Below are 22,345 nucleotides of genomic sequence, written 5' to 3'. Positions count from 1 at the left end.
ACCTTTTTGACTGACTTCCCTGTAAGATATTAAGTATTTTGGCAGAGAATCTGCTGACAAAACAGTCTGTGAACCAAAGTTCGAGTAGGCTATTATGTTATAGGCTTATTCATTAATAACACTGTATAATGTTAGGGTTATTCATTAATATGTGGAAGTGTGAATCAACCCCGGCCAAAGGAAAGCAAAATATCAAATGCTGCGTAATTATATATTTTTAACAAAACCCAGCACTTGTCCTCTTCTTGGAGATGGCGGTTTGAATCCTGATTCCTCGTGTCCCCACAAAACACATGTCCAAGTGTCCTTGGGCAAGAAACTCTATCCCAAATTGCTTCCAATGTGCAGGCTGGCACCTTGCATGGCAACTGCCACCATTGGTGTGTGTGTGTGTGTGTGTGTGTGTGTGTGTGTGTGTGTGTGTGTGTGTGTGTGTGTGTGTGTGTGTGTGTGTGTGTGTGTGTGTGTGTGTGTGTGTGTGTGTGTGTGTGAATGAGTGGATGAGAGGACATGGTAAAGCGCTTTGGATAAAAGTGCTTTATGAGTTCAGACCATTTACCTACCTATCTACTCATTATCAGAATTCTTATATTTATATATTTTCTATATGTGAGTTGGCTTATTATAGGCCTACTGGCAATACAGAAGACTGTGGTTGGTCCTTTGAGTCTGTTTAGGCTGTCTGTGCCTTTTAGCCTTTTTTGGGTGATGGGGTCTGTAACTTGAGTCGGGATAAGAACTGCATGTGGTGCGCTGTGGTGCTGTTGGTGCAGATGTTGCGTGCGGAGGACCGAGACAGCCTGAATCGTATCGCCCCCAAAACCCATTGAAAATAGGATATAATGGACCCCGTCCCGCTAACGCTTGTCATTTTAATATTGCTGCCACTATATATGGCAGTTTATACAGGACCGTTACATCCCGAAATGTCCAATGGGACTTTTCATCACTTTTTTCTACCGGACGGCGATTATGAGGAAAACGACGACCCTGAGAACTGTCAGATGCTCTTTAAATTCAGCGACCGGCGCGCTTGCGGAACGGCTGAGGACAGAGATTCCCTGGTGCGCGAGGATTTGATTATAGCGAAGCATCAAATTGAAGACGCAGCCAGGATGCTGGAAAACATCGGCAGAGCGATATCTCACGACCTGGACGGAGAGGAAAGCTACGGTAAATTTCTTAGGCGGGAGATATCTCAGATCAGTGAGGCTTTTACAAGCGTGGAGAAATCTCTCTTGGAATTAGAGGTGAAGTTCAAACAAAGTCAGGACACTGATCTCAGAGAGGAACACCAATACAATGACAATGTATTGAAGCCCATCCACGACGTGAGAGACACTCACAGGGAAACAGTGGCTATATCACTGGGACTAAAAGATAAACACGAGCTGCTTTCTCTCATCATGCGTAGTCATGGCACAAGACTCAGTCGTCTCAAAACAGAGTATCTCAATGTTTAGCCTTCTCACACTTGTGGTGCATGTGTGGCGCGCGCGTGTCTGTATGTGTATGACCATCAGATGGAATGAAACGTTACACGTCTGTGTCCAGCCTGCCCTTTCAAGTGTTCTCCTTCCGTGTAAGTGCAGCATATAATTTAGAAGAAACTAATGAAAATGTCAACACATTATTCTTCAACACATTCTTCTTCAGACAGACAGAGGAAAAATGGAAAATTATCCCTAGTGATGCCTGGCTGTGCTCCTCCCCTCCTATAAGTAGCCTAACTCTTAGGCTATATTTTTTAGGTTACATAATCCAGTTTTGTAACTTATATTATTATCTCAATTGTATTTATTGGTAGACAAATGTATTGTCCAGCAGTGTAGCCTACTAATAATTTGAAATTTTTAATCATAATTTAATAGGCCTATTGATTAGCCTATATTACGCTAGTAGCCTATTGTTTAGTAATTTTCGTATGTTGGATTTTTCCCCAGTGGTTTTGTCTTCCCAGTGGTAGCCTACTGCGGTTTGCTTTCCTGCCTTCCCTCAGACTAGGTATGGAATATCACAGTTTACCGTTCTTAGGCCTAAGTCAGAGACAAAACATCACTTGAACCTTTAAGTTAGACTCCTCAGACTTCTGTGAATAGGAAATTAATACTAATTTCCTGTTTTCTTTGCTTCTTATGAAGGGTTTATTGTTAATGTTCCTTTAAAAGCAGGGGCCCAAAGATTTTGAGGTCTCTCACAACTTAACATTCATTGATGTGGCTCCCAGTCAAAAGCATCTAATGTCTGTCAACCCCATATGGATATGTTTCCAACTTCAGACATCACTTATATAATTCACTATGCCTTTTTGCGGTCATAGAAATCTTTAGACATACTGTACTTTATTGACTGTTCATTGGCAGTTTGTAATAAATAAATGTCTATCATCTGTGGCATTCTATTATTGATCTGTTTAAGACAGTTGTAGGCAAAACGCCCCTGTAAGGAATATTCCATATGCTAAAAATACAAAGGTTTTGTACTCAATGTGCGCAATTGGTTAAAATGGCAACACGACTGTATTTTGCTTTCATTCCATCCAACCACTGGAACAACCACAGGATAACTGCTCCGTCAGGCAGCTTTTACAGAGATAATGCCCCAGTGCGTGGCAGGGAGCCAGAACCCGCCATGGGTGTGACTGGGTGTGATTTCCTCTGTCTGGTTTTCCTCTGAGCCCGGCTTCCCCTCGCGGACCCCTTCTCAAAACAGCTCTCGTCAGGCACTGCGTGGCTCCTACAGTATACCTGTCCTGCCAAAAATAACTCCACTACTGCTGCTCATTATAAACGCAAGGGATGGAAAAGGAAAGAACCATAGATTAATACTTAATGTTTTTTTTGTGTGTTTTTTTTATCTTTAAGGTTAATTATTGTCCTTCACATAAACCTACGATCACAATCAAAGTATGAAATTCAGTTCTGCATGCGAAAAGTGACTTTCCTAATATTAATAGTGCAGATTTCCTGTGATCTTTTCCTATATTATATAATATATGTTTTATATTATATGTCCTATACTTTTCCACGGACCTGCTTAATTCGTTTATTTCTGGTTAAGGTGAAAATTTGTCATATGGATAGTATAAGAATCATTTGAAAGAAATGTGTGACCTTAAAGTATTTCAGAGAGACAGGAAGAGAGACAGGAAGAGAAATGAGAGAAACAGCTGTGTTTACATTCATGTCAGAAAGATTTAATGGAGTTTTAAGGTAAAGCAATTACAGCTGATGGAAACTTAACATTTCTTTATGTTCCGTTCAATTAAATAAATGTATAGATCAACTGTGTGGACCTACAGTACAGTACTGGTGTGCCACAAGAGCTACAAACTTTGTCTCCTGGAAGACCTTTGTCATCATAGTCTACTAAAATGTGCAGTAATAGTAATTCATAATTTTCTGTTATGGGTTAACCTAAAAGCCAGAACCATAGGCAAACTGCAGTTAATGCACTTATAGAATTCAGACTTGGGTCGTCCAGTGATTGTAAGGTCGGCAGTTCGAATCCCGGCTCCTCCTTTCCACATGTTGAAGTGTCCTTGGGCAAGACACTGAACCCCAAATTGCATCCAAAGAGCAGACTAGTACCTTGCATGGCAGCGGATTCCATTAGTGTGTGAATGTGTGTGTAAATGGGTGAATGAGAGGTCAGTGTAAAGCGCTTTGTACAAAAGCGCTATATAAGTGCAGATCATTTACCATTTGCCAACTTGTAGTCTCCCGGGTTGCCAACTAATTACAAGACTAATGTGGTGAAAGGTTTGCATGTCCATTTTATTTTTCAAAAATATTTTGACTGGCCTATGATTTCAAGACACATCAAAACAATCAAATACAGTTTGATCTTTATGTTCATAATTTCCTTGAATAAACACAAAGGCATATCCTCATACATACAGTTCAAAATGTACATTTACATGTTCTTTTTGTATTCAATGGGTAGCCTACATAATACTACTACAGTACATGACTGTCCTTTAAAATGTGTGAATATGCTTCCATAATTTCATCTTAAAAGCTTGTGTTATTGGTCTTCATACTATCGTTCATTTTCTGAACCAGCAACAGTTATACTGAAAGCATTTTAGAATAATTGTTCCTCCTTTGAATAGCAAGCAATAACACTGAACAGTTCATTGAATAAGAGGGACAGAAAAAAAGCACCAGAGGAACTGAAATGATCTTCAGTAAAATGTCACCATCTGATATCCTCTCCCAAGAGAACCAAAGTCCTGCTTTCACAGTGCAGATGGGGCTCTGTGTCCCTGGTTAGTGTCCTTGGGACACAGGCTGAGCTCTATGTCCCTGGGTAGTGTCCTTGGAACACAGGCTGAGCTCTATGTCCCTGGGTAGTGTCCTTGGAACACAGGCTGAGCTCTATGTCCCTGGGTAGTGTCCTTGGAACACAGGCTGAGCTCTGTGTCCCTGGGTAGTGTCCTTGGAACACAGGCTGAGCTCTGCCATTTCAGAAGAGACGAGACACCTGTCCCTGGGAGGTTTGGCATAGCGTCACACGCAGCCACTCTCCTGCCGTGGCTTGCGCACTGCCGTGTGGGGAGCAGGGTAGAGGGACGGGGCCAGTGTGCACAGGAACCCAGCCAGCAAGGTGAGGCCCAGCCCGGCCCAGGCACAAAACATGGACCAACCGTACCCGTGACTGATGTCCTCTGGTATTCCGTAGATGAATCGTGGATAACGAGACAGTTGAAAATTTATCCCAGCCACACAGGTGCACAGAGAGATGATGCAGCATGTTCCTGTGGGAATGAAAAGAGGCACGTGTAGGCAAGTGACAGCATGTAAATCATGTAAATACAAGTGTGATTGTACGCACCCTTGTGTTGCACCTACTCATCTGCTGCCTGGTCACTCCCCCACACACTCCATAACAAACACTCTACTGCCCCTCAATGGTGTTTCGGAGTACTGTGTTAGGTATGTGTCAGCTCTCACCTCCCATGAGAAAAAGAAGCCCGGCTACATACTGCATGAGATCATGCTTTCTCCAGCAGCCCAGCACTCCGATGATCCAGCCAAAGAGGATGATGGAGATGGCCATGCCTATGAAGCTAGCCGTCATCCTTTGCAGGTCTAGGGAGAGATTCATAAAGGATCAATGATTCATAAAGGATCTATTTTACATGATTCCAAGTTGTTTCCATATGAATGCATCATAGATCCCCCTGGTTCCCGGAGAAGCCCCCTGCTATTCTCGTGTCCAGTACCATCACACTATATGGCCTTGTTCACGCTGCAGTCAAAAGTGGCCCAATTTTTCTCATGTGACTCATGTGTGTTTTTTGTCATGACAATGGGAGCAGCACAAATCACATGGAATCTGAACATTTGAAATCAGATTTGCGCCACTTCCATATGTGGTCCTAAATCAGATACAGGTTAGATGTTTTGCAATGTGTGAACAACCAAACAAAAAATCTGATCTGAGCAATAAATCTGAATTGAGTCTAAGGTTTACAGTGTGAACGTAGCCTATGTGTCACAAGCTGTCCCAATCAAGTCACCCCCCTCTGCATCCTGTTTTCTCACTTCTGCTTAGCTGCTTAGGAGCCTGTCTGCTAAGTGCTTACTGTGTCTTATTAGATGATATCCTTACACCTATATCCTATCATGCATTACAGGGATAGCTAACACATGGATCTATATCCACCCCCTTTTTTCTCTGTAAAGCGCATTGCGTTGCCTCATATGAAATGCGCTATATAAATAAAGTTTGGTTTTATTTTATTTGTGAGAGGGACAACTTACGGAGTGTATGCCACTCATCCTGTCTTATGGTCTTGGTCTGATTTACGGGCAGGTTTCTGGGAACGGCTGACGAGGAGTAGTAGTATTTTATATGTGTGCAGCGTTGAATCAACCCTGCAGACACCGGGCACAAACAAGAGTTTCACATGAGCTTTACCGAACAAAAAACGTTATAGGCTATAGGCTATTTTCTGGAGGGCAGGTAGCATAACACATGATTAATCTTGGCTAAAATGCCACAGTAAACATTCAATAGGCCTATAGTTTTGCTGACAGATAAATGTAGGCCTATCAAAAAACAATCGCAGCCAGTTTATCAAATGATGGATGTAGGCTACACAGTGTTGTTGCTGCGTAGGCCTGTGTGGGAGGACCGCGCAACATCAGCACATTGGATAGCGCATGAATTTTCCTATGACATCCGTTTAGATTGCAACCATGAGCACAGAAAAATAATGTAAACTGAAAAACGCCACTGCCAGTTAACACGGTATGTACAGTACTGACGTTATATGACGTTATCAAATAAAGATAGCCTACCTTTAAAGATTAGGTCCTCTGTTTCCAGGTCGAATCCCTCCCGATGGCACTTTCTCCACAGCCCGGTGATGGTTGAGTTGAACTGTCGACTGCAGAGAGATTGCATAGCCGGGGCAGGCGGCAAGAAGTGCCGTTTAGCCCGCAGGAGAATTACGCCGCTAGACCCCTTTCTCTCTACGTTATTCTCTTTCGGTAACATGCGCAGGGGAAGGTTGTGGTTGGAAATGTAAATATATCCAGGGTCATTTCTTTTGTTTGAATAATTCTTGCAACGTTCTCGGTGCCTCCTTGCGTCAGTCTCATACCAATTGTCGGTACTGATTGCTATTGCTATTAGTCCCAACGCACAAAAAGCCAAACACAGACCTGCAGCTGTCAATGTCCTCATAGCAGCCATGTTCCATGCGCGCTAGCAGCTGGTTCTGCGCGGGGTATGGTCTCTCTCGACCGGGTGCCGTGGTTACTGTTATTCCCTGGGACACCAACCACTGTCAGGACCTCGTTGTTCGCCGCTGCAGCTGTGTTGTCTAAGATGACGATACTGTATTGATACCATAATTCAGTCCTTCACATTGAAAATAAGACCATTCGCTGACCAGTGTGTCGTATGGATCGAATTCTGGGGTGTAGCCTACATATTTTGGTTCTATTTTTCTGTGGCACTAATCCCAATATTGTAACCCAAGAGTATGCTGTAATATGCTTGAATATGACCATATAATACCAGCAGATGGAGACAGAGCTGATATTTGAAAATACAAAACATCAGGCTTGTTATTGTTCTTGATCAAGTAAAATGCCTATAGGAATAAATGACATAATAATATGGAAATTAAATGAAATTAAACAAAATCCTAACAATCAATTTGCCTCTGTACAGTGAGATTAATCTGTAAAACACAAATATAATTTATTTCTACCTTTATAAGGTTTGCAAACCGGGAGACAAGCTCAATACAGAGTCTCAGAGTTCTCCAAGGAATGACAATGAACGAGAGCACTTTATATCATCCAGCACGGGACATACAGTAGAGGATGGGCTGATTTGGAATGACACAGGTTTCCCGAGTATTCCAAGTAATCAGGATAATACTTAACAGATTCTGGGAACTGAAATCCCCTGACATTCAAAGACTCATATTTCATAGCCATATTTGGTACTATTATCCTGCGGCATGGTGTCAGGTCAACAGCCCTCTTAGTATTGGGTAATAACAGCTGTTATATGATACATTCAGACAAAATATTTACGCTATTGTGGCTAAATACTTCACCATGTGGCTGCTTACATTAAACAACTTACTGTGACATTCTGGCTTAAGCAGAGAAGCTCCCTGTTCTAATATGGATTGTGTACTCCAACAAGTTTTATCCCATGGCCAGTATAGGTCAAGCTGACCCAAGATGAGGTAGGATAACTCTTCAACAGCATATCATCAATCATGATTACACCATGAGAGAAGGATTTTACACTTGCACTGCAGGATATGGATATTAATGTGAGTCTTTCTATAATGTCATGGAATTTCAGTTCCCAGAATCTGTTAAGTATTATCCTGATTACTTGGAATACTCGGGAAACCTGTGTCTCGCGAGACCTTGCCTCGCGGTTTGCAAACCTTATAAAAAAAAATATATATTCTATTTGTGTCTTATTGATTAATGTCACTGTGCAGTGGTAAATTTATAATGGGTGCAAGTGGGTATCATTAGTTCTGTTTTTTTTTTACTTTTCCAGTGGATTCAACACCATCCTGTCCTTCAGGGTTGCAGACAATCTCCCAGCCATGCAGGTAGACCACGACATGGTGGCCTGGATCACGGACTACCTCACCGGCAGGCCACAGTATGTCCAACTGCAGGGCTGCCTGTCTGATGTGGTGATAAGCAACACGGGCGCCCCCCAAGGAACCGTACTGTCACCTTTCCTGTTCACCCTCTACACCTCCGACCACAACTCTGGAACGTGCCATCTCCCGAAGATCTCGGACGACTCCTCTGTCGTGGGCTTCATCAGTGAGGACGTAGAGGAGGAGTACAGAGAAGGAGATTCATTTGATTGTCTGAGGAGAACCAGCTCCAACTAAAATCATCAGCAAGACTAAGGAACTGGTGGTGGGCTTCAGAAGGAACAAGAGGCCCCCAACTTCTATTACTATCCAGGCGGAGAAAATTGAGAGATGGTGGACTCATACAAGTTCTTGGGAGTGCACCTGAACAACAAACTGGACTGGACTGACAACACTGAGGCCCTCTACAGGAAAGGACAGAGCAGACTGTTCTTCCTTAGGAGGCTTAGGTACTCTGATGTGTGTAGCAGTTCTGTTCTTTACCATGGCCTGCTGGGGAGGCAACACCAGGTCTGGGGAGACAAACAAACTGAGCAAGCTGGTGAGGGAGGCCAAATCTGTCGTGGACCAACAACTGGACAGTCTAGAGGCTGTGGTGGAGAGGAGGATGAGGGACAAACTGAAGTCCATCCTGGAAAACCCCTCCCATCCCCTCTATGATCAGCTGTGGCAGATGGGGAGCAGCTTCAGCCACAGGCTCATCCCACCTAGGAGCAAAAGAGAGCGGTTCAGGCGTTTCTTTGTCCCAGTGGCCGTCAGACTATAACAATGCCTGAGTACTCCTGAGTGTTCTTGAGTTTTGTATGTGTGTGTATGTATGTATGTATGTATGTATGTATGTATGTATGTATGTATGTATGTATGTATGTATGTATGTATGTATGTATGTATGTATGTATGTATGTATGTATGTATGTATGTATGTATGTATGTATGTATGTATGTATGTATGTATGTATGTATGTAGTTGCACCCAACTGGTCCTGTCCTTTCCCTCCTTCTGATACACAAGTGGAGACATGCATAGCTGGGTGCTTGGCTGACATCTCAGAGTGGATGACGAAACATCACCTCAAGCTCAATCTGGACAAGACTGAGCTGCTGTTCCTCCCGGGAAAGCTCTGCCCGCACCGGGACCTGGCCATCACCATCGAAGACACAGTGTTGACGCCGACTAGGACTGCAAGGAATCTGGGTGTGACCCTGGATGACAAACTGTCGTTCTCCGCACATATCACATCCGTCACACGCTCCTGCAGATTCATGCTCTACAACATCAGGAGGATTCACCCTTTCCTCACTGATGAAACGGCGCAGGTGCTCATCCAGGTCTTGGTCATCTCCCACCTGGACTACTGCAACTCCCTCCTTGCTGGGGCCCTGGCATCAGCCATTAAACGCTTGGAACTTGTCCAGAAAGCTGCTGCTCGCCTGGTGTTCAACCATCCCAAGTTCTCCCACACAAGTTCCCTTCTCCGTTCCCTACACTGGCTCCCTGTAGCGGCTCGCATCCAGTTTAAAACTCTGGAGCTAGCCTACAGGGCAATGGGAGGAACAGTCCCCTCCTACCTCCAGGCCATGGTCAAACCCTACACCCCGTCCCGACCACTACGCTCTGCTACCTCGGGGCCCCTGCGGTCGGCCGACACGGTCACTGCTCTTCTCTGTCCTTGCCCCGCAGTGGTGGAATGAACTGCCCACTGACGTCAGGGCAGTAGAGTCGCTGCCCATCTTTCGTCGCAGGCTCAAAACTAATCTCTTCAAGAAGTACTACAACGATCCTCCCTCTTAAGCACCTATTGTATTCTAGATTGCTATTCTTGCACTTTGCCTTCAGAACTAGATTATGCTCTTAGTCACTTGTTTTAGAAATAAGATGCACTTGTGAGTTCTGGCAAGTAGTAGTACTTTGACTTTTCCTTCGTTAAATGCAATTATTGTTAGTCGCTTTGGATAAAAGCGTCTGCTAAATGTATGTAATGTCACGAACCGGCTCGTAGGCTGTGACAAACAAGGAGAACAAACTGAAAGGAAACTTAGAATAACCAACCAATAAGTTTAATAATATATAAATATAACATAAACAGGTACAAGAAGAGAACAATTGATGATGTATGTATGTATGTATGTATGTATGTATGTATGTATGTATGTATGTATGTATGTATGTATGTATGTATGTATGTATGTATGCATGTCTGTATGCATGTAAAGTACTGTATGTATGTATGTATGTATGTATGTATGTATGTATGTATGTATGTATGCATGCATGCATGTATGTATGTATGTATGTATGCATGTATGTATGCATGCATGTATGTATGTATGCATGCATGCATGTATGTATGTATGTATGTATGTATGTATGTATGTATGTATGTATGTATGTATGCATGTCTGTATGCATGTACAGTACTGTATGTATGTATGTACAGCATGTATGTGTGTATGTATTTGTATTATTATACATATTTATACAGATTGTATGTATGTATGTATGTATGTATTGATGAATATGGCTGTTTTTCAGATAAATGTTGGTTTAATCTTGTTAGGTGGTTTTTAATTATGATGATTGACCCCTGAGTGTGGCTGTCGGACGGAGTTTTCTATAAGAAAACTTATAGAAACTTATCTCATAGACTTATGAGATAAAGATGACATTCTTAGGGCTGGTACATTCTGTGCCAAACAGCAATTGTTGTGGTTAGAGAGAGAGACCTGGGCGCTGAGGCTATCGGTGTAGGCTTGGCTGCAAGGCCATAAACAACGACCAGTCCAGACCAGTTTTATCGGTGAAGAGGCGGGGGGACACTCGAACCACTTAAGAACGTTGCAACGAGACCAATGCTTTGATTTGGGTTAGACAGCCATTACAGACAGGTCAGCTGAACATTAGACTAGATGCCATCGTCTTTTGTATGCTATAACCTTCTGTAATAAAACAGCTTTTGATTGTCGCTCAAATCCCATGTTGGAGAGATTAATTTCGAATACATCAGAACAAAGGGACACTGGACTGTGTGGTATTGTGTGAGATTGGGGGCCATCTTTTATTGAAATCAAAACACAACACAAAGCTGAATAAGGACAATAATAAAAGACAACGAAAGTCAACAGTATCCATGTATGTATGTACAGTATGTATTTGTATTATTATACATATGTATACAGATTGTATGTATGTATGTATGTATGTATGTATGTATGTATGTATGTATGTATGTATGTATGTATGTATGTATGTATTTGTATTATTACACATATTTATACAGATTGTATGTATCCCATATTTTATGCATACTGTGTGTCTATTTTTCTTGTTCTCTATTATGTATGTTCCTTACTGTACTCTCTAACGTGTATGCTGTACATTCACTGCTGAATGTACAACACATGTGGCAATCCAACTTGCACAGGAAGCCTTGGGAAAATGGCGTCAAGCAGCAGAGGCCCGAGCAGACCAGGGGTAGGCCTTTTAATTTCTGGCAGGGGGACTGCAGACGGAAACTAGCCTTTTGGCTAAAATCGGGTGCATTTACACCATGTGTTTATTAATGTATATTGTCCCTCTTAATCAAATAAACGAAACTGAAACTGAAACACCCACATTTCTCCTGCGGGGATTATTAAAGTTCATCTTGTCTTGTCTTGTCTTATCTTATGTCGCCCATTGCACCTGTGTATTGGCGGGTCAAGTGTTCTGCTTAATGATCCACTATTGCAGTACATCCACTATAGCCTATTGACTAGTTCAAAGCCATAAAAAACTCCCATCTTTTGTAGGAGTCAGTGAGTAATGAGGCTGTGTTTCTAGAACCAAGAGGGCAGCTGTGGCCAGAGCTGTTTATCTTGTGGTGGTTTTGTGTGACAGGGATGACTCCTGTGGCTAGGGCTCTGCAGGAAGTGTGCCCCGAGAGATAAAGGCTTACTGTTCAACCAGGCCCCATGCCAAACAGCAGACTGAACTGATATACACCATACCCCATTAGGTGTGGTCAACTAAGGACATTTTCTGTATAATTTTTAGTTTATTTTCGCTAGTTTTGTAAACACACAATAAAGTTTTAGTTAGTTATGTTTTTTTGTAAAACCTAGTATTGTTTTTATTTCAGTTAAAGGAGTAGTAAAATGCATGTTTAGCCTTGTTTTAAGGTTACTTATGATCATATATAATGGTTCAGATCAAAACGTTGACAAAACTAGCACTTTTGAGAAAGTCTGATAATTACTCTACCATTGTTTGATCATACAATGGATGTGGGTGGGCACTGTGAAAAATCGTTCAAAAAACATGTTAAACTCTCAATTTCAATTTTGTTACAGTCAGAAGCAGATGTTCTGTTCTGTCATATCCACCCAAAATACTAGGCTTATGTATGAAATGAAAAAGACTAAAACAAAGGACATTTTCTGTATAATTTTAGTTTATTTTAGCTAGTTTTGTAAACACACAATACTGTTTAGTTAGTTATGTTTTTTTGTAAAGCCTAGTTTTGTTTTTATTTCAGTTACCTAAAATGTTTTTTCACACCTAGTTTTCGATTTTCTTTGTTAGTTTTCGCTAACTATAATAGCCTTGGGGCCAATGAGGCAAAATCTCTGTTTTCTATGAACGAGCTATGTTTTATTTTTATATTTTCTACTACTACTACTACTACTACTGCTACTACCATCTCTACTACTACTACTACTAATACTACTACTGCTACTACTACTACTACTACTACTACTACTACTACTATTACTACTTCTACTACTATTACTACTTCTACTACTATTACTACTTTTACTACTACTACTACTACTACCACTACCACCACTACTACTACTACTACTACTACTACTACTACTACAGTACTACTATTACTACTACTATGACTACTACCTCTACTACTACTACTACTACTACTACTACTACTACTATTATTACTACTACTACAACTATACTACTACTACTACTACTACTACTACTACTACTACTACTACTAATATGACTACTACTACTATTACTGCTACTATACTACTACTACTACTACTAATAATAATAATAATAATAATAATAATACTATACTACTAATACTACTACTACTACTACTACTACTACTACTACTACTACTACATACTACTACTACTATTACTACTTCTACTACTACTACTACTACTACTACTACTACGACTACTATGACTACAACTACTTCTACTACTACTACTATTATTATTACTACTACTACTACTACTACTACTACTTTTACTACTACTACTATACTACTATGCCTACTATTACTACTACTACTACCACCTCTACTACTAGTAGTAGTACTACTAATACTACTACTGCTACTACTACTAATAATAATAATAATAATAATAGTAATAATAATAATAATACTATACTACTACTACTACTACTACTACTACTACTTCTACTACTATACTACTACTACTACTACTACTATTACTACTATGACTACTTCTACTACTATTACTACTTTTACTACTACTACTACTACTACTACTACTACTACTACTACTACTACTACTACTACTACTACCACTACCACCACTACTACTACTACTACTACTACTACAGTACTAATATTACTACTACTATGACTACTACTTCTACTACTACTACTACTACTATTATTACTACTACTCCTACTACTACTACTACTACTACTACTACTACTACTACTTCTACTACTATACTACTACTACTACTACTACTTCTACTATTACTACTATTACTACTTCTACTACTATTACTACTTTTACTACTACTACTACTACTACTACTACTACTACTACTACTACTACTGTACCACCACTACTACTACTACTACTACTACTACTACTACTACTACTACTACTACTACTACTACTATGACTACTACAACTTCTACTACTACTACTATTATTACTACTACTATGACTACTACTACTATTACTGCTACTACACTACTACTACTACTACTACTACTACTACTACTACTACTACTACTACTACTTCTAAATGGAAGCCTAAAGTCTTCTACTAGATTGAAAAGGAGTTGGCCATGTTTTTTACAGAAGCAGATGTTTTGTTACAGTCAGAAGCAAATGTTCTGTTACAGTCAGTCTCTGAGTGAAACTGATTCTGTTCTCTTCCTGTTATTTCATACTGCTTCTAAATTAATTTAGCTGAGACAGTTGAAGTGAAGACGTTCTTTTTGCTGTTGTGCAAGACTGTCGTTCTAACTGACTTCCTGTGGTGATACGAAATATACTCCTAGGAAAACCTGCCAGTATTCACATATTCAGTGATATACTGTAGGCTATATGAAATCTATGCTACTACACTGGATCTATTTTCTTCAGTATAATCAAGGCCATATCAATAATCTGTCTATCTACTTTACAGCCTCCTACCTTATTGTCTAAACAGGCTCATCCCACCCAGGTGCAATTTGGAGCGGTTCAGGCATTCCTTTGTGCCAGCGGCCATCAGACTGAAGAGTGCCTGAGCGTTCCAAGTGTTGTGGAGGTGTGCATGTATGTATGTATATATGTGTATTACTACACATATCTATACAGCCTGGATGTATGTATGTGTATATATGTATATTTATACAGACTGGGTGGATACTGTATGTATGTACATACTTATACTTATTCTATTCGCCTTATTCACCTGGCAGCCATATTGGTCAGTCTGACGTAATTGGGGGTGCGGATGCGAAAGTGCCCGTTGACTTCAATGTTAAAAGTTCACTGTAAAAACACCACTTCAAGAACCAAAATAGTCAAAATAACTCTACCAGACTCTGATTGTTTTTCACTGCCATTGTTTTCGCGTTTGGAAATACATGGAGATGAATGAGCCATAGTTGCATTCACTCCCATGTATTTCCAAACGCGAAAACAACGGCAGTGAAAAACAATCGGAGTCTGGTAATGATGAGTTTGTAACCCCGATAGTGTATTCAGCCTGTTATTTTGACTATTTTGGTTCTTGAAGTGGTGTTTTTACAGTGAACTTTTAACATTGAAGTCAACGGGCACTTCTGCATCCGCACCCCCAATTACATCAGACTGACCTGAGGTGAATAAGGTGAATTATATTCTATACTGCACACATGCTGTACATATGGATGCATTTAGTCCCTGTTCTTCCTCTTTTTTATGCTTACTACTCTGCACTGTACTGATACATTTTCCAACCATGCCAAATTTCCCCCTATAGGGGGATTATTGCCTCTGACAGCGCAGAGTGAGAGGTAATGTTTTCGGTGGCGTTTGTGTGTGTGTATGTGTATGTGTGTGTGTGTGTGTGTGCTTGTCTGTTAGCAGGATTATGCAAAAACAACTACCGATTTTCACGAAACTCGGTGGAAGAGTGTAGGTAGCATGGTCCACCTAAAACCCCCACAAACCGCAACCAAAAGTACCACAACGCCACGAAACAATGTTGCAATTATATAGCTCCCATTGTTTCCTATGAAAGTCCGCACACTGGCGTCATTCCGCCAGCAGCAGCCGACAATGTCGCCCCGGGATTGATTGCCACTTGGCTCTATTTTTATGGAATGTGGCAGCCGACACATGTGGCAATCCAAACTAAACTTGGATTAATGCATGGGATTTCCTGTACTGAAATACCTGTCTATTAAATCTAGTGCTATATAAAAGTAAGATAATAACTAAAAGTTAAATATTTTAGGATATTCACATCTCTTCCACGTCCTTCTCATGTTCCGTGTGTTGTTTGTTTTGCTAAAATGTACATCGAACTAGCATATCTTGTTCCTTGAAGTAGCCTATTATCATGTAGGCTAGCACTACAGATCCAGGAGGATATTTAATTTAGATATTCAGCACTGTGTTTGAACATAATCTCTCGGGAAGCCTTTCAAGCTTCTTATTATTTAAACGGTTATTTTAGGCTACCCAGCTCTAACGTCAAAACGTAGGCTATAGCTAGGCTATTAACTACTGTAACTAACTGGCTGTGGCTCAGTGATATAGTGGGTTATTCAATGATCATAGGGTCGGCGGTTCGAATCCCGCCTCCTCCTGTCCACATGTCAATGTGCCCTTGGGCGAGACACTGAACCCCAGCTTGCTCCCAATGAGCTGGCTAGGACCTTGCATGGTCTGCCGCCATTGGTGTGTGAATGTGTGTGTGAATGGGTGAATGAGAGGCCATTGTAAAGCACTTTGGATAAAAGCGCTATATAAGTGCAGTCCATTTACCAAAATGGAAGAGAAATGAATTGTTGAAGTGCAGAAATATCCGATGAACTATGATCCCCAGTCCAAATACTATAAGGACAATGTGAGAAGAGACAGCTGCTGGTGTGCGATTGGTGAAGTCGTGGTAAAGTAGCCTACTCACTGTGTTGGGCAGTCTTGACCTCAAATTTGGACTTGATAGAGTAACGTTAACTGGTGACAAGTCTAGCTGACTTTTTAACTTGAAAAATAGCTTCAGCTATAATTATCTTACAGGCCTACATTCATCATTCATATGGGTAGTAGAAACAGCAATCCATAACACCGGTCACGAGCAGGCTCTGTCTTATACCAAACTGCCCTCTATATTTTTGTTTTTTTTAAAGTGCACTACAGTGCATCTTTAGGAGCCATTAAATTTTGGGGCGGATCCGAAGCACGAGTCGGGTCCACGGGCCGCCCAAACACAGCCGCCCATTCACCTCCATTCATTTTTTGAACCAGGATTACGCAAAAACTACTGGACCAATTTTCCTCCGCTTCGCGTCGTGCCTGCGACCGAACCACAGCCGTGCCAATACACCACGGGAAAGCACTCCCTCTTGTGTCTTATTGCTTAATTATGAAACTTGAGGATTTAATCATGGATGGAACATGGATTTATTACTCTAATGTACTTGCACAAAGGTCATGTTTACCTGCCTAAAAAATAAAATTGTCCATTCGGTCACATAATTTAAACAACATGACAAATCATGCTTTTCATGAAACTCAGTGGAGGGGTGGAGGGAACCGTGCCAATTTAAAACCCATTCAATTTTGGTGCGCACAGAGCCACGAAATGCATTCAGGGGCGGAGATCTGTGCTCTCTGAGGACCATTTCTAGTATCTATCTATCTATCAATTCATTCTATATCTGTACAGATTATCTACATCCCTTTTCCAATGGAGACCTGGACCAAGACTAGTTTCTCACTACTTTCATTACACCAAAGGATATTTGGCCACCAGTGAAAATCGTCAACTTCTCCAACTCCAACTATCCATCACCCATTGTCAGACCATTGTCTTAAGTGCATGATAGTATTCACTGTACACACACAGTGGCTGAGACGTCCAGGTTTTCTCACGACTGTGTCGGTCGTTACTGTTATTTTGTCATTCACATGTTTCTTGAAGGGAACTGAATCTACTTTTTCATAGTTCCTCCTTTAAGCTAGACTATATGTGTTTGTTTGTGTGTGTGTGTGTGTTTGTGTGTGTGTGTGTGTGTGTGTGTGTGTGTGTGTGTGTGTGTGTGTGTGTGTGTGTGAGAGAGAGAGAGAGAGAGAGAGAGAGAGAGTGTGTGTGTGTGTGTGTGTGTGTGTGTGTGTGTGTGTGTGCGTGTGTGTACATACTGAAGAAAATAATTGAAAAATTAAGTATGTATTGTTTTTATTAAATCACATGTGTGATGACTGCTGACACCATCATCGTGTCCAGATTTTAATAGTGTGAATGCCAATAACATTTCAAGTAGAATTCAACACTTCCTTAAATGAATCATATCGTGCTGCACTCTCAATGAAAAGGGGAACAAGCCACTGTCCAAACTTCAGCTTTGGTTTAGGACTTCTCTTCTATACTCTTGAACAATAGAGCCTTGTGTGTCTAAGCAAATGCTCAACATTTGTGTAACTTTGTTGCTGCTAATAAAACAATACAATGTGCCTAACTGTTTTAGCTCTGCATACAAAAACATTTTAAAAGCTAAAAGATCATTAAGGAAAACTGTCATAAACTTTTTGTGTACAAAATATTTAGGATGTATTTAGTAAATTACACATTCTTTGTGTATTGTTTTGTATTGTATTGTATTTACACTATTAGAAAATCCTAAAATTAATAGAAATGAATAATTTGAAATTAATACAAAACCATTTTAAAAATGAATACAAAGGAGACAGTCAGCACAGTGAACTTGATATGATTGGCTAATGTGCTATGACACTTCGCTTGACAAATCACCAACCATCAGGAACTTCCAAGGTGACAACTAGTTGGCAAAAATTGTTGTGTACAATGTGAACACAACTCTTGCTGTTCACAGTCGAGTGATGAGTGAAACTTTAGATACCGGAAAATTAATTCCAGATTTACACATTTTTCTTAAGGAACAGTAAAGGATACTCATATGATGGAGGGCTATGTCATTTCATCAGTAAGTATAGTCTGTAGTGATTATTTATCTCTTATTCTGAAAATGTCATTGAGTGATAAGTTGAAAATATCTGTATTTATATGTATAACTGATGCCATGGCAATGCAGCGAAACAAATCCATCTATGATCAATCTTTGGCTTTAATTAACTTCACTTTTTTCCAAGGCATCAGAGGAAATAATCCCATATGAATCAGAAATCTATAGACCTCCTGTAGAGCTATACTCATATGTCACTGCTGTTGGGGGGATTCATGAAGGTGAGTTGTGACCGGCCACAACATGACTCTGAAATCAGTTGAATCTGACATGTTTGTCTGAACCCTAACGCTACTCTCTTCTTGTTCAGAACATGGATGGGATTACCATGCTGAGCACAGCCAGCAGACAGAGTTTGAACAACCTCAGGGAAATCACTTAACAGAGCTGCAGAGTGTTCCATCTCAACAACTTCTTCATCCGTATCGCTATGGGGATCCTGAGCCTCTAACCCTTCCCCTAGACCCAGGGCTTGGTGGCCTCGCAATTTCACCCCAAGTAAGTCTTGCTTATGAGTCTTTTAAGAGTCAATTTATAAATGATTTACACATACTCTGACTGAAGTGGTATGTTTACCCTGGCAGCCTCTCTGTATAAAGATTTTTAGGGACATAGCCTATTGAAAAAAAATAAAGGATGTTCACAGTTATCTGCAGACAGAGGATTGCTCAACCAGTGCTTTCCTGTGTGAGTGAAGACACATTTGGCCGCGGCTTCTTGCAAGGATAGGGCAAAAAAGTGCAGAATCACCAACCGATTCAAAATGCACTTCATATAACTAATTGAGACACATAGTGGCCCCTTCAACAAGACAGCCTCAAGGGGTTTAAGCATAAAGAAAATGTTTGCTCTACTATGTTAACTTGCTCAAAATATTTTTTTTTAAATATTAAAAGAAGAAGTCAGTCTGAAGATTTTTTTTAGTGTGCGGTTGTTATATTTATTCCATTGCCAGAACTTTGGGAGGAATTGACATGGCTGTGCATAGGACATGGACACAAAAAAACTGATAGATGAACTTTGGACTGTGCTGGGACTTTTACGGTTATTTTCTTTGTGTTCAGTCATCAAGGTCACATGACATTTCTGACAGGCCCTACTCAGTCTCTGCTGCCCCAGACTCTCTTATGATTTCATTGTTTGTATAAAGTTAGGTTCTTTTTGATCGAAACATAACTACTTCCTCTTTAAGTTAAAGGATATGTTAGTAATTTCCTCACATATGTGCTTACTATCAGGCTTTTCCACAAAGCCACTTTTCTGACAGCAGGCGCATGTGATCGGAAAGACCAATCCCCTCTTCAACCAATGAATATAGGCCTTCTTGGGAAAAAACTGAGCTACAGTATGCAATGCTGCTCTCCTCCATCTACCTATCACAGATACCATACTACAGCCGTACCCTGTGTTACCAGTACCAGCCCACTGGGTCCCCAGCCCATTATTGCTCTGAGGAGGAGGACCGAGGGGGCCACAGTCCTCCCCTGGAGGTGTCAGAAGGAGAGGACGAATTTCCAGGCCAACTCAAACTGTCCTCGCGTGGAGACTCCGGTGAGTGCAGTCACATACTGTAAGGCTTGTGGTGATTCGGATATAGATTTTCGACATTATGGATTTCAAAAGATATTTCTTTACACCCAGGCAACAAGAGGAAGATCCGCTTGTACCAGTTCCTCCTGGACCTGCTGAGGAATGGGGACCTGAGGGACAGCATCTGGTGGGTGGACAAAGACAAAGGCGTCTTCCAGTTCTCCTCTAAACACAAGGAAACACTGGCCAGTCGCTGGGGGCTCCAGAAAGGGAACCGCAAACGAATGACCTATCAGAAGATGGCTAGAGCCCTGCGGAACTACGGCAAGACAGGAGAGATCAAAAAGGTGAAGAAGAAACTGACATACCAGTTCAGCGGGGAGCTACTCAGGAAACTTTATACAGAGGGGAGACAATTCCCTCACCACTGATCAGTGCGCTATCAATCATTCAGTTCACTTCAAGTTATTCACACAGATTAATCAAGAGAATGTGTCCATGCCATGTTCTTAATGAGGACTGAATATTTCTATTTATTTTGCTTGAATATGTTTGTAACATTAAACTTGGTTCAAAATAGTAAAAATACATATATGACATCAACGTTTAGTGTCTCATTAAGCACCCACATTATTCTGAGAGGAAATAAACATTCAGAACTATAAAACCTAGTTCATTTTGCTGTTTAGACCATTTCTCAAGACCCTAATTTTCAACTATCACAATGTGTGCTCACCATAAGGCTCCATGACGTCATTAGCCCCTGTTTAAAAATCTCTGCACTTTACAGTCACTTTAACCATGATCACTGTGTAGTCTACATGTTGTCTAGAATGACCAGTAGACTACTGGGGCAACAGTTGGTGTAGTATTTTTGTGCAAGGCTGTAAGCCAGCACCATAGATAGCGTTTGTCGGGTTGTCACTCCCTCCCGCCCTCCCTCTCTCCCTTACTCCACTCAATGTTGACCTGCATTTCTCTGTTGCCACCACAAGAGGCAGTAGTCCCAGCACACCAAAATAAAGGACACCAAAATCAACCCGTCGATCTCCACTGCACAAGTAGAGTAGCAGTTAAAGTATTGGACTCACACCCGGGAGACCCGATGGGGATGATTTCATGGCACTATACCCTAAACCTCCACACGTTCATCCTTTCACTCCAACCTTTTCCCAGATAGCACATATCGGTCCTCCATCGGAATCAGAGCGACAATCCGCTGGAGTGTTTCTACTGGGGGGTGTCTAGAGGGGCACCGTTGTTAAACAGCTGGAGAATTTCCTTTCGCACGCGCTGACGCCCTGCCCTGTAGCTTTTCTTATGGTAAAACTCATGTGGACCTCTGTTGGGATCCCGTCGGAATTCCGCTTGCATGGCACGCCCTCCCCTGTCCCTTTTCCCATGGAGGAACTCGGTTGGGATACCGTCAAAATTCCACTTGCAACCGTCACTGGAGGGTAGTCTTGAACAACCTAGTCATTGACGACCAGCTCAACACGACGCCCCGGACAGGTCAGGTAAATTCGGGTTCAAAAGCTGTATACAAATATAACGTAACGTTAGCCTAGTCGCCAGCTACTGTGTTGTAGCTCTTTAGTTGTTAGTCTTTTATTAATATAGAAATGGATAACAGTGTGAGGGATAATTATATTTGAACAAGGTGATGAAAGTGTACTGGTTCAATCCCTTAATGGTGAGATTCTACCACAATATTTTATCATTGCTTAGAAATGCCCGGTAGATATGTTGCTATCTATGGTAAATGGACTGCACTTTTCCACCTTAGCAACACTCAAAGCGCTTTACAATGGCCTCTCATTCATCCATTCACACACATGGCAGTAGCTGTCATGCAAGGTGCTAACCTGCTCATTGGGAGCAATTTGGGGTAAGGTGTCTTGCTCAAGGACACTTCGACATGCGGACAGTCGGAGCTGGGATACAACCACTGACCCTTCTATCATTGAACGACCCACTCTACCAACTGAGCTACAGCCGCCCGCGGCTTCGGTAGGGATTTTGAGAGCTTCTTCATACTATTATCATGTAATATCTGGTTATAGGCTATTGGTAGCTAAGAGTAACTGTACCTTATTTGATTTTTATGTTCATTACGTTCTGTTGTCCAAGTATGATTTTGATTTTGTCCACGTTCTTGTTAGTTGGCTACAATGTGTATTACCAGTGATAGACTGCAGTT

The 22,345-nt window shown here is 41.2% G+C and overlaps 3 protein-coding genes across 3 annotated transcripts; 2 read left to right on the top strand and 1 right to left on the bottom strand.

Moving 5' to 3' along the window:
- Positions 1–842: 842 nt before the first annotated feature.
- fibina (fin bud initiation factor a) lies at positions 843–1,463 on the top strand (the record flags this gene model as incomplete). The annotated part of the gene is made up of 1 exon (XM_084452428.1): positions 843–1,463. One exon carries the CDS (start codon positions 843–845, stop codon positions 1,461–1,463), a length of 621 nt encoding a protein of 206 aa, XP_084308554.1.
- A 3,048-nt stretch (positions 1,464–4,511) lies between these two features.
- On the bottom strand, positions 4,512–6,705 carry tmem276a (transmembrane protein 276a; the record flags this gene model as incomplete). The annotated part of the gene is made up of 4 exons (XM_084453127.1): positions 4,512–4,759; positions 4,956–5,093; positions 5,769–5,882; positions 6,309–6,705. 4 exons carry the CDS (start codon positions 6,703–6,705, stop codon positions 4,512–4,514), a joined length of 897 nt encoding a protein of 298 aa, XP_084309253.1.
- A 1,007-nt stretch (positions 6,706–7,712) lies between these two features.
- On the top strand, positions 7,713–20,656 carry spi1a (Spi-1 proto-oncogene a; the record flags this gene model as incomplete). The annotated part of the gene is made up of 6 exons (XM_084452458.1): positions 7,713–7,717; positions 8,047–8,332; positions 18,743–18,836; positions 18,926–19,113; positions 19,998–20,166; positions 20,257–20,656. The coding sequence occupies 6 exons, from the start codon at positions 7,713–7,715 to the stop codon at positions 20,574–20,576; spliced, it is 1,062 nt and encodes a 353-aa protein (XP_084308584.1). The 3' UTR covers positions 20,577–20,656.
- Between the last annotated feature and the right edge of the window lie 1,689 nt (positions 20,657–22,345).

This window comes from Borostomias antarcticus (assembly GCF_949987555.1).
Source record: "Borostomias antarcticus genome assembly, chromosome: 18".
In the NCBI taxonomy this organism is placed as follows: domain Eukaryota; kingdom Metazoa; phylum Chordata; class Actinopteri; order Stomiiformes; family Stomiidae; genus Borostomias; species Borostomias antarcticus.
The sequence above is the reverse complement of the archived record's forward strand: the minus strand, read 5'-3'. Positions and strand labels throughout refer to the sequence as shown.